At 39.6% G+C, this 13,003-nt stretch overlaps 1 protein-coding gene across 33 annotated transcripts in view; it reads right to left on the bottom strand.

Annotated features, from left to right (window-relative positions):
- Positions 1-13,003, bottom strand: part of ADGRF4 (adhesion G protein-coupled receptor F4) — a 78,399-nt gene that overhangs the window by 42,817 nt on the left and 22,579 nt on the right. For 13 of the 33 annotated variants that reach the window (XR_014232705.1, XM_082347584.1, XM_082347583.1 and 10 more), the window contains 6 exons: positions 9,585-9,645; positions 8,343-8,399; positions 5,062-5,170; positions 4,145-4,199; positions 1,557-1,708; positions 91-342 (listed from right to left, as the gene is read on the bottom strand). Coding sequence is in view for 32 of the 33 variants with exons in the window: in XM_082347584.1 (XP_082203710.1) it covers positions 91-342; positions 1,557-1,708; positions 4,145-4,199; positions 5,062-5,148 (546 nt within the window). In the remaining variant the exon portion in view is untranslated. Of the gene's footprint in view, positions 1-90; positions 343-1,556; positions 1,709-4,144; positions 4,270-5,061; positions 5,171-6,958; positions 7,087-8,342; positions 8,400-9,572; positions 9,646-10,488; positions 10,650-13,003 lie in introns of those variants that run through there. The other 20 variants (XM_082347588.1, XM_082347612.1, XM_082347587.1 and 17 more) reach the window with 19 other exon arrangements.

Genomic DNA, 13,003 nt, shown 5'->3' with positions numbered 1-13,003 from the left:
TACCCTGAAAATACATTTGAAACTATTAAAATGCAAGATTTTGAAAAAAAGAATATTGTCAGTTTTTAAAATGAAATTAACAAAGAATACCTTCATTTTCTCTTGGGTAACATTATCAGACAAGTGTGTAGAAATATTTTTTAGTAACTTCACTATAAATGCAATATTTCCAGACGTGGCTTCTGATGATTTCACAACATCAATTATGCAGGCATAATCAAGTGGGCAGTTCATTTGGATGACTTGAGCTACACTCTCAATTGGCTCTGGGGCTTGGTAGTCAACAATGTGCAGAGGTATAAATGGTGCTGCCACAGAAAAGCGTGATGTGTTATTTAAGTCCTGTTTAAAAAAAAAAAAAAGTTTCATTCAAAAATGATTAAGTACCTAACGTGTCAGACTAAAGGAGTTAAAGGCAAAAATAATCCACATGGGAAAAACAGACAGAGAAGTAAGTGGTCCTGAAAAGTGGTTTAGATGCTGAAAAGTATGGAGAAGGTAAGTGGGCTCACAAATGGACACGAGATTCCATCACAATTCCCACAGGGATCAGGATGCTGACCTTTCTTATTGGAATCTGCTTTCAGGACAGTGATTTTAACTCAAATATTATAACAAGACAGTTTTCTCCAGAGATATGGAGAAATTCTAGAAACAAAGTTTGTCTTATTATTTTAATTTTTTTTTTCAAGAGGAGCCACATGGAACTTCAGAGGGGAGTGGTTTTTGGAGATTGGCAGTTAAACACAGAATGCTAAGGCATTGTAATTTTTTAAAGTTTAGAGTTCACTAAATAGAAGAGGTTATTTGCTCATTTCCTCATACTTTTTACCTAGAATTTCCCATAATATGACTTAGGATAGGCCAAAGCAATAGCTTACTTCATTTAACTCACTTTTGAATGCCACTGTCGTTGCAGGGACATCTATGTGATTACCTATGCTAAGTGACACTGCATTGATACTTCCTTTATAGAAACACTGTTGACATTTTAGGAGATGCAGAGATCAATGTGCTTCTACAGGGTTGGAGTGGGGGGTGGGGCAGAAGGAAACAGTCACTAAGTGAAAGGATATAAGATAAAATATTTTAATTGAGAATTGTTGTATTCATTGGATTTCCATTCCTTCTGGGACACACATCTCTCTCTTCTTTTGGTCAAGTGATTGAAAGTATTTGAAAAAGATATCAAACTTATTTTGATTCTAGACACATTTAGTTGCTTAATTGATTAGCATAAGAGGTATGCAAATCCATCTTTATAGCTAAAATTTTAATCTCTAAGTGTTTATCATTGTATAGATAAATTTCAGATCTTTTTTTGAGAAAAGATTTTGAGAGGGAGAAATAGAGTAGGGAGGGAGAGGAGAGAGTAGCTGAGAGTTTGGGTGAGGAAGGAATAGACAAACTTAAATCTGCTCCGTAGAATTTCTCAAGTCCAGATCTGAGACTTATTGTCATGCTGAACAGAAAACATTAAAAACGCCTCTAACCCCTCCTGGGGGATTGGCTCCTGTAGAATATGCAAATAAGATGCAAATATGCAAATGCATCACCATAAAGAGTGTTTCCACAGAAAGGCTTGTACATGTTTCAGTTGATTTTTGCCACTTGTTTCCATTACAGATAAATCCTATTTCTCCACGAAAGTGCTGAACACAAGGCTGGCTGCAGTTGGAAGAAGTGGTGCAAGGTCCATGGCATTTTTCTTAAAAGGAGAAGAGAGAGAGAGAATCCTAATTAGCATTTCCGCACTCTGACTGGGGCATCTAACTCATTCTGGGGCCTTGGGGATTGCTTCCCAGAGGAGGTGACATTGACCTGGGTTCTTAGCAACAAGACGTGACAGTCAGGTTGTGAAGCTGACGTCTAGGCAGAGTGAAGAGCATGTGGAAAGGAGGGATCGCAGGTCATTCATAAAGGCTGATTCAGAGTGTCTGAAGGGAGAGTGGCAAGAGATGAGGGTGGGGAGGAAAACATGTCAAGTAGTGAAGGATCTTGGATCCTGTGCTAGTATGGGGGCTACCAGAAAACATGATTGGATTTGTGTTTGAAAGATAATTAACCATAGCATGGAGCAGGAGTCAGTAAACTTTTCTGTAAAGGACCAGGTAAATAGAGTTGCCAGATAAAATACAGGTTAAGTGCCAGTTAAATATTAATTTTATTTTCAGATACAGCCAATTCCCATGATTTGCAGCAGTTAAATTCTATAGTCACTGCCACAAACACTGAATTAGCAAAAACATAACCATCGCTCCTAGGAGAAATACAAGGTTAGGTTCTTGCAAGCTTCTGCTCACAGCATTTTCATCAACCAATCAATATATCAATACATAAGCTTGTTTTGTGTTTCCATTTAACATATGTTGTTGATTCACTGACACTGAATTCACGACCAATAGCACCATAGCCCATGACAGCATATGAGCAAAGCTTATCTCACATGTGTATTCTCTCCACAAGGCACATCATAACCTTCTTAGGAACGCTAAACAGCACTTCAGAACTATATCTGGGGACCATTTTAAGCAGTGAAATCACCAACAAAAAGCACAAAAAGCAAAACATGTGGCACTACATAGGCCACAAAAAGAACACTTGTTTATAGTAGGAGAGCTGAAACAAGAAGGCCAAGGGCCACCTCGTTCAGCTGTGAACAAGCACCTTGGCCCACTCAATTTTTCTGCTATTCTGTGCATGTCTGTGAATGATTCAGAAAGCAGTGTGAGTATTGATTTGGGGGTTGCAAATAAATTTCTATGAGTAGGAGAAGTTGTAGATACAGAATCCATAAATAAAGAAGACTGACTAAAAATGTTCAGTAAAACAATGGATAATTTTTTCGTATACGTATGATCCATGAAAGATTATTCATGGTTTACCTGAAATTTAAATTTCACTGCACTTCCTATGTTTTTATTTGCTAAATATGTCAAGGCTAGCCAGAGAGTAAATATTTTCAGCTTTGTGGGCCATATGGTCTGTCATAACTACTCAGCTCTGCTTTTGTAGCATGAAAGCACTCAAAGACAATATGTAAATAATTGGGCATGGCTGTGTTTCAATAAAACTTTATTTATAAAAACTGGTGGTGGCCTAGTTTGGGCCATGAATAGAGTGCATTGATGTGATGAAGCTGTTGAAGTATTCCCAGGAAGAATTGCCTTCGGATAGTGACAGTGCAATGGAAAGAAGCAGATGATGCTGAGAGCTATTAAGGTATTGAAATAAATACGATGAAGTGCCCTATCGGCTGTGAGTCAGAGGCTGCACTGATATTTATGGTTTGGACAGCTCTGTGGATGACTCCATTTATGGAGAAAGGAAACAAGTGGTTTTGCATCCTTCTTTGACATCTACCCAAGAGTATCAATTTTGCAATTTATTTAAGCTGAGTGCTTCTCAATTTCTTCATTCATAAATATAGTTTGGAGGTAATGCCATAGTCTTGTTACAAACATTGAATGAGGCGGCATCTTGTACAGCACTTAGATCAGTGTTGTCATAAATGCTCAATGAATATCAGCTACCTTTCTCTCCTCTTTCCTTTCTTAACTCCACATCTGTATAGAGATGTATTTGCCACCAGAAATGTACTTGGCCTTGACTGTGCAGAGCCCTGTTATCACTACTATGTGGGTGAGAACCACATGATTTCACTATCTTACTACTCATGATGCCTCTATAGTTTATTTTTCGCTTCTCGAGAGTGACCAGTCTTGCCAACACAATACCTCTTATATCACTTCAATGGACCTCTCGGCCTCAGAGTGTTACATACATTTAAGCATCCTGAAAATATCTTTGAATGAAGGAATGAAAGACTCCTGTCCTCTTCCCTCTTATGCCTCTTGTTAGCTCGTTAGTTCACACAGATTTCCCTTTTGAGTTTTAAAAGGGACCCTTGTCTACTATTCTAGAACAACTGTGAATATTTGCCAACTTGCTTCATTGACTATGCCATGGATAATAGTATAATTATTTTTAAAAAATCTATCAATGTCGGTAAACATTAAGAATTTATTAAAGATTGTTATTCTATGTGAAAGGTTGTGGTCTGGGGACAGGCTTGCAATATCCATGCCCTTCCTTTATTCTGCCCTGTCTTCAAACGGAAGAAAACTATTCTATAGCCACACACCTTGCATCCTTTCAGTCTTGGGTTTTCCTTCAGGACCTTGAAGTTTATCTCCATCCTGTAAAACATAAATCCCCAAACATCTTCTTTACTGTGGGCCTCTCCTCTCTCGTCTCAACTTAGAGGCTCTATGTGGACATGAAAAGAAAATGTGTTCAGGACTAGGAAGAAGACTGCAGCTGATATGGCAGGAACTTGCTGAAGGAAACAGGCATGTGAGCACCGACTGAGAACATGCTGCCCCCTGATGAAGGTTAGATACTTGACAGTGGTCACTTGAGCTCTGAAGGTCAGTGGATTGGATACAACTTTTGGAAAGTTTAAGTATCCTTGGAGAACACAGTAATGACAATTATAGCACTAAGCTGTTCTCTGCCTGTATTAACTGAAACTGTGAAATGAAACTAATATGGTCCACCCGATACTGTGTATCCTCAGAGAGGAAGAAGTCAGCAGGTACTAGGAATGAGTGCTAGGTTGCAATAATAGAATCACAAACTCTCTGTGGCTATGAAGGACTACAAAGATTTAAAAGAAAAAAAAAAAAACTACTCTTCATGTTATAGGTAAGGAAATTAAGGGCTCAGAGAAGTGAAGCAACTTGTGCAACTAACAAGCAAAGTTAAGGTTTGAACCTAAATTGCTCAGCTGCCAGGCTAGCGGTTCCTCCTCTCATCAGCTGCCTGTCTACATACCCCGTGGCTTGCAAGGAGGTTTTTCTGTAATACTGTTGCACCCTGTCACAACAATACTGTACTCTCTTTTCTTTATTCCTCTCTTTAGAAAGCTGCCATCAGTAAGGGGAAAATCGTAGTCATCTGAAAATTTCTTTTAAATGACACGTTATTTATCATAACTCTAGTCATCTCAAAGAACTGACTGATTTCTAATGGGACCACCTAAGAATGGATCAAACTTACTTTTATGTGGGTCTTGGACCTAGGATGAGAACATTCTGTGGCCAGAAATAACATTAAACAGTAAATCGTGATTGCCTGGGACTTCATTTTCACACATGAGGCTCTTCACCTGCAACATACAACAAAGTTGGATCCAGCTGAAGGTGACGACAGCACATAACCCTACAATACTTAGCCAACCAACCAACCACTTAGTCCTCAGCAAACATAAATTTCCTTATGCTCTAATGGAGACGAACTCACTCTGATCCCCTTAGGCTCAAGGGGCAAACTGTGACCAGGAAGCAGACAAAACTCACTGATCTTGGCTCAAAGCCTTCCTGGTTGGAGTCAAGACTAAGAGGGACTTTCACAGCTCCACTGAGTCTTCTGCTGAGATGACAATCCACGGGCACTTACAAGAAGGCTTCCAAATTGTCTCTGAGTTTAAAATTGTCTTTGAGTTCCTAAGTATGGAGGTTCCTTAAAAAACTAAAAATAGAACTACCATATGACCCAGCAATCTCACTACTGGGCATATACCCTGAGAAAACCATAATTCAAAAAGAGTCATGTACCACAATGTTCATTGCAGCTCTATTTACAGTAGCCAGGACATGGAAGCAACCTAAGTGTCCATTGACAGATGGATGGATAAAGAAGATGTGGGACATATATACAATGGAATATTACTCAGCCATAAAAAGAAAGGAAATTGAGTTATTTGTAGTGAGGTGGATGGACCTAGAGTCTGTCATAGTGCAGTAAGTCAGAAAGAGAAAAATACCGTATGCTAACACATATATATGGAATCTAAAAAAAAAAAAAAAAGGTCATGAAGAACCTAGGGGCAAGATGGAAATAAAGACGCAGACCTACGAGAGAATGGACTTGAGGACATGGGGAGGGGGAAGGGTAAGCTGGGACAAAGTGAGAGAGTGGCATGGACATATATACACTACCAAACGTAAAATAGATAGCTAGTGGGAAGCAATCGCATAGCACAGGGAGATCAGCTCAGTGCTTTGTGACCAGCTAAAAAGGGTGGGATAGGGAGGGTGGGAGGGAGGGAGATGCAAGAGGGAAGAGATATGGGGATATATGTACATGTATAACTGATTCACTTTGTTATAAAGCAGAAACTAACACACCATTGTAAAGCAATTATACTCCAATAAAAATGTTAAGAAAAAAATAAATTAATAAATAAACAAAGCACCCATGAAGAAAAAGTTAAAAAAAAAAAATTGTCTTTGAGTTCCTAACCAATAAACAGGAGGAAAGTATTTTGACTTACACCATCATCTTGTAAACCAAATCTGATCAGGGGAAAGGGAACATGGCAGAATGACAGGCAAAGTGTGGTAATGGATTTGCATAGGTGTTGAGATATACGTGCGGAATTCACGATCTGACAGTGTGGGTAGAAAGAAGTTCTCACATATGCAACCACATGGTGGATGGGCACACTAGGAAATTTGCAATATTACTATTGTTTAGGATATATATTTACATATATTTATTTATGTATTTATTTGGCTGCTCCAGGTCTAAGTTGCAGCACGCAGGATCTAGTTTCCTGGCCAGGGATCGAACCTGGGCCCCCTGCATTGGGAGCTCAGAGTCTTAACCACTGGACCACCAAGGAAGTTCCCTAGGATATATTTTTAACTGATCCTTATAAAGGGAAATAACAGAAGAACCAGTGTGAGCTGTCTTAAAAGTATCCTTATGTTTCACATATACATGCAGCTTTCAATAATTTTTGACCCTAACACAGTAAGAAACAGATCTTACATTGTGACTCAGTGTGTACAGACAAAAATATGTATGTATATAACGATCCATGTATAAAACTAAAAAAACATATAATTTTTATATTTTAAAAACTTATATGTTAAAATACTATTCTTCCTACCTGCAAGCAAGACACTCTGATAAATCCATGATTTTTATCTTGTATTCCACTTTATTCTATCTGACATTCTCTCAAAAATTGGTTGCCACCCACTAAACTGAATTCGCAACCCTCTAATGGATGGTAACCTGCAATTTGAAAAACAGAAATATAGAGTATGATTCATTATCATTGTCAAGTTGAAAATTATTCACTTCTTCTGCGAAATTGGTCATATTGATCCTTTCTCTCTGCTATTCTTCACAATTCTATTGCAGTCCCCTTCCCCAGGTACATGTATCAGGGAGAAAAGATGCCTACATTCAGGACCAAATAATAGGACTGATGGGTAAGTGCAATTCTCCTCCACCTGGAGAACATCACATTTATAAATAATAACGCCTGCTATCTAAGGCTTCAGGAGAAGGGCCACTCTTATTCTCCATTGTTTTCATTATAGGAACTTTGCTTAAAGCTAATCTTGCTGGAAGAAAGTCAAGTGTTTGGCATAGTGATGTGATGTGATGTGATTTATGGAGTCCAAAAATGTTCTGCAACCAATTCTAGGGCCTCTAAGTCCACAGTCCCTAAAAATGTTCAGAGAGTATTTAATCCAATAGCCATGGCATTTTCTGTAGATCATTATGTTCTTTGTGGAACATTACGAAATAATGACACATTTCATGTATTCATATAAACTAAGAAAAATTTTACTAGCAGAAATATATATATATGCAATATGAAATCATAAGCATGAGCATAAGAAACACAAACGTTGAACTGAACACAACTGGCTAGTTTGGGGTTAATTTGCTACTTGATCATTCACGTTATTATAGTCTGGTGTATGTAACCCACATACCACTTGGCATGACAATTATATGGTAAATTTCCTTCAGTTACTACAAATGCTGGGGAGAGACTATTTAATGATATAACCCAAGAGGAGTCATAGCATTCTTATTTTTGCCCAGTTTGACTGGTGGGGGTTAGTCAGATGGACAGATGTTTTCAAGTTAGCCTCAGTTGGGTTGTTTTTCTTCTCACCAGAAAGAGTTGAATGGGATCCCTCCCATCCCAGAGTTCAGATGTTGGCTGAGGCCAAAAGCCAGAGTGCTCTTCAGAGCAGAGAATGAGGAAAGCTTAAGAGCATGGAGAATGAGGAATTTAAAAAATAAAAAGAAGCATTGCCAGCATAATCCTTAATCAGAAGTTGATATTATGTAGAACAGAATGGAGGAAGCACACTTTCTTAGATTAACGATTGATAAAGACAATAGAGTGAACTTTGAGTTTTGCATAATTCCAAACAGAAAAATTTCTGCAAGTACAGATAAAATGCCTCTTCAAGACGTAGCACAATGTCTACATACAGTAAGATTCTCCTTGAGTTTTTAATACTCACATCTTATCCTCAACGATTCATCAATTTAGATCCATTGGCTGGGCTTAACGATGCATTCTAAATGGGGAAAAAAATAACAGTGAAGTCAATGAGGAATGACATCGACCAAAATGCACATAGATTTATATTCATGTCTATGCCTGACTAGAGATAAATGTGTAAAAATGAAAACATGAAGGAAAGTACCCAAATTGACACCATTACACAGAATTAAATTACCGTATTTCACTGAACCCAACATTGTAAGCAACATTATTATTTTTATGTCCACTAAGAAAGAAAAAGAAAAGAACTTGCCAATGAAACCATGACATGCCACTAACTGTACAATACATTCCAATTTCAAAAATGTTCAGAGGTGAATAAAAAATGCCTATCATAGAGCTAATGAACTGTGGCACTAAAAGTCACACTCAGTACTAGCTGACCATAAATTCTGACTCTCAATGTGTCCAGAAAGCTTTTTGTTTATTTTAAAAGTAGCTCTTATTGAGAAACTGTTGGTTGAATAAATGACTTCCTTCTAATTAATATAACAATGATGGCAATTTCAGTTGGTGCTTGAAAAGACAGATAGCTAGGCCAAAATTCATCTTCAAGATCTATAAATACACAGATACTTGAATTCAAGGGAGTGTGGTTCACTGAAAAACGTCCAAAGCAAGGAGAATGTTAATTCTCATGATTAGTTGGGTGGCTTTGGGCAAATCTCACATGTACTCTGGGTCTCCTTACTTATGAAAATGACTAGGTTGGACTAAAATCTCATTTCTAATGCATGTCTTATTTCCCAGTTCTGGCATTTTATGAATCTATTGTTCTGGGTTCATACTGTTTCATCTCAATGGTCCAAATGTCAAGTTGAAATACAACCAATATGGAAAATTCTTTCAAGCGTTATATTTATATAATTTAATCCCTGAAAATATAGCAGTCAGCTCTCTTGAGCCAGTACAAGCCAGCTCCAGCACAGCACAGCCTCATGCCTGCCCCAGGGTCTCGCCTTCACCCAGACCCTGCTCTCAGCTTCTCACTGTCCCATCGGCACTGGCATTTAGATGGCAGTACCGATGAACGAGGAAAAGAAACCTAGGTTTTGAATGAGGAAAAGAGAAGAACAAAGACACAAAATCTAAACATAAACTAAATTGTCTAGAAGAGCATCAACAACACACAGGCAGTGCTGAAAGGAAAAGCTTTCAGATGTGAACGTAACCAAAGCCAGCTCACCTGGACACTCACCTGGACGAGGGGTTTACTAGTTCCTCGCGAAGAGTGGCCGGAGTCCATGCCAGGTCCTATCCTACATGGAGAATCCAGAGTTAATCTCTGTCCAGGACGCTTAAATTACCTTTATACCATGTACTGACTTCTGGGTCTGCAGAGTGTTCAGTTTATCAATGAAATCGTGTGTCTTTATAAAATCCCTAGTTCTGCAAAACCCCTGGAGATGGTGGCAGAAAAACACTTTGTTGGGAAGAACTGTCACTGGCTATTTAAATCAAGATCCTAATACCCAGCTGGGGGGAAATGAAAAGAGTAAGCAGTAATCCTGACAGAGTAACGCTGCAAAAATGCATATTTATCCTGGGATATGCACATTATCCACAACCTATTTGGCAACAATTTGTCCCAGGCACCAAAAGGTAAAGAAAAAAAGGGTGGAAGAAAAACAACACTGAAGACATTTGTATAAAATGTTCTATGAATTCAGGAAATCTGCCTGCTTTACTCTTAGTGGGCAAACAATTTGGTGTCTATTGGATTTGGCCAAGGCATCATGTCCTGACGTGGTTTTCTGTGGATCACTGGTCTCATAAAAGACTAAGGGGTTCCATGGTCAGATCAGTTTGGGAAACATTGTGTACCAGTACCACCAACACCCCCGCCCCCCCACACACATACATACATTTGCATAGCAAAGTTCTGAGGGTTCTTGAAGTGACAAGACTGTCACACAGGTTTTACCAAATTTACTTGATCATCAAAAGTGCTTTGGGAGAGTTGAAGGCTGCTATCCAAAGACAGTATGCTATTTTGGAACATATTAATCTCTCCAGATTCAGGCTTCACATGACTTTGTTGGACCCTACCCCATGCCAGTCTTGTGCTAACACCTTCCTGGTAGCTCCTTTCATTCACTCACATCGTGATCCAAAGTAGCCCAGCAGAGAGTAATAGTCCTGGCCTTAGTGCATCCTGAAAGAAGGCGGCAGTGGGCAGGCAGTCTTTAATCCGTGAAACACGTAAGAATTATCCTGAAACTTGACATGACGCTCAGAGTAGAGCTGGAGGGAGGACAGGCACCTATGCATGGCAGTCAGAAGTATAGGATGACCACAAGGGAGGGCAAGATAGACTCAGAAATGGAGAATAAAAAAGAGGAAAAGAAACAAGATGCAAAAGAACTCTCACCTGAGGCTCTCTATGGTAATTAGGTAAATAAATAGCTGTCTGACATTTACAAAGAAACTCCCTCCAACTTGTACACTAGTCATCCAATAAAGGCACGCCGCATCTTATGCCCAAAGTATCTGAAAGAAGACTTATTTCAGAGATAAAAGCAACAAGCAATCTGGAATGGCAGCTTCTCAGGAACTGAAGAAGTTCCAATCACTCCTTATTTCCACAACCCGCCTCTCTTTGTGCATCCTCACAAAGGTGTGAATTACCTCCTACCGTACACTTCTGTTTTCAATTTAATAATAAGCAGCCATTCTAGGTAGCTGAATGGAAGCCAGTCTCCCTGCTCTAACATGGTGATTATGTCAAAGAGAGAGAGAGAAAATAGTGTTTGCTGGCTTCAGAGGCTTAAAGGAAAATATAGCTACACCCAAAAGTCCCAGAGGGGCTGCGTCTCAGGATTTAGCTCTGTGGAGAATTCACAGCAATGAGTACCTTCCATACCACTGCCTGTGCTCTGAGACCTAATGACAAGGGGTCAGCAGAGCACTGGGCTTAGGGCTTTTAGTCCCAGAGCCCCAGAGAAAGTAGGCTGCACTTAGTGGAAAAATCATTTTATCATTAACTAGGAGGTGGACACAGAAGGACATTTCTCTGTCTCCAGCATCCAGCAGAGCATAAGATGTATAATAGACACTCAGTAAACATTTGTTGGATACATGAATAAAGGTGTGAATGATGCCAGCTTCTGAAGTTTTTGTTTTAAAATCACAAGGCAACTTTCCTATTTTAGGAGAGCAGATGAGCATATTTGCAACGCTAGATCATTTTGGAACCTGGAAAATTAAGTAGAAATGCACCCAGCCTAATGGACCTCCTCTTTGTTATACTACATCCTTATGTAAAAAAGGATTGTGAGGTCTCATCTAGATTCAGCAGGAAACAGCGTCCTGCCAGATTAGTGATGTCTGCCACAGGCATGACAGTGCAAGTGTCTTTCCACGCTGTCTCCACAAAGTCGGAAATCACAAAACATTGCTTCCCTGGACAGAGCCAGAAGATGCTGGCTGTTCTTAAACACCGTCTTCTATTTGCCCCATCTTTGTACCTGGAGCTGAGTTTCTGAGTTGGAATTCAAAAATACAGTTAGGCTTCCTGGGTCCTGGAACGTATTTCTGATACTAGATGTTAGGTGGAGTTGGGGCAGATGACTCACGCAGACTGAGGCCCTCCCCACCTGTCTGAGCACGCTGAGTAAGGGCTCGTATCAGGACTCTCAAAGAAAATAATAGGAAATACAGCCTGGGAACCGTAACCACAGTCAAGCAGAAAGGAATGCATGGAAAAGTATGACCTCTCAAACCTCTTCATGCAAAACCCTCTGAGGTGAGCTGGATGGGAATGCTTGTAAACAAAGTGGATACTTCCCCAAAGTGTTCTGCTCCATTGAACTTCACCCCAAGGTGAGAGGGAGGACCTATTCTCACTCGTTTGCTAATCTGTTAGACAGCACCTCATGGCATTCTCCTTGGCCAATCCCACTGCTGGGAAGGACCAATCCAGAAAGGTTAACTGGAGGGTGAGGAACTTAAGAGTTAGGTGACCCACATTTTGGAGGAGGGGGGTGTGTGTGCCTTTTGCTCCCCTCAGCCTAATTTCCTGTCTACCCCACTAGTGTAATTAGGACAGATAATACAGCCAGATGGCCCAACAAGTTGCTTGTGTGTTTCTGGCCTCGATAATAGAATGTATTCAGTCTCTCTTACGGGTTCTCCCTTGCCATGCATGAGCTGTTTCATAAAGAGCCTTGGGGGAAAAGAAAGATACGAAAGATCTTCTGTAATCAGAAACATCTCGTCCTTGGTTATTTTAGATGGCATCCAGCCAGTGTCTTTGTAGCTCAATATCTACTCTGAGAATTGCAGTCTGGATTCAAATTCTGATAAGTTTGAATAATCACATCATCTCGGAGTTGGAAAGCTTCCAGCATCTCACCAACTATCTTGATACTTATATGATGTTAAAGAAATTGATATGACAGGCAATTGCCCAGCTCCATGAAGAAAGCTCTCTGGAGGGCTGACACTAAAAAAAAAAAAAAAATAGCATCTTAAGATGCACACTTTAGAGCTCCCACAATTGTCCTCAGAGTTTAAGGAATATAGACCATCAAATGGCATAATATTGGCCACTCAAAATGAGGGGAGATAGGTTTCAGCAGTAAGTGGAGGAAATGTTTCCCTTTAAGTTGATATAAG

This window comes from Balaenoptera borealis (assembly GCF_965194805.1).
Source record: "Balaenoptera borealis genome assembly, chromosome: 12".
Classification (NCBI taxonomy): domain Eukaryota; kingdom Metazoa; phylum Chordata; class Mammalia; order Artiodactyla; family Balaenopteridae; genus Balaenoptera; species Balaenoptera borealis.
Note: the sequence above shows the minus strand (reverse complement) of the source record. Positions and strands in the feature narration are given on the sequence as shown.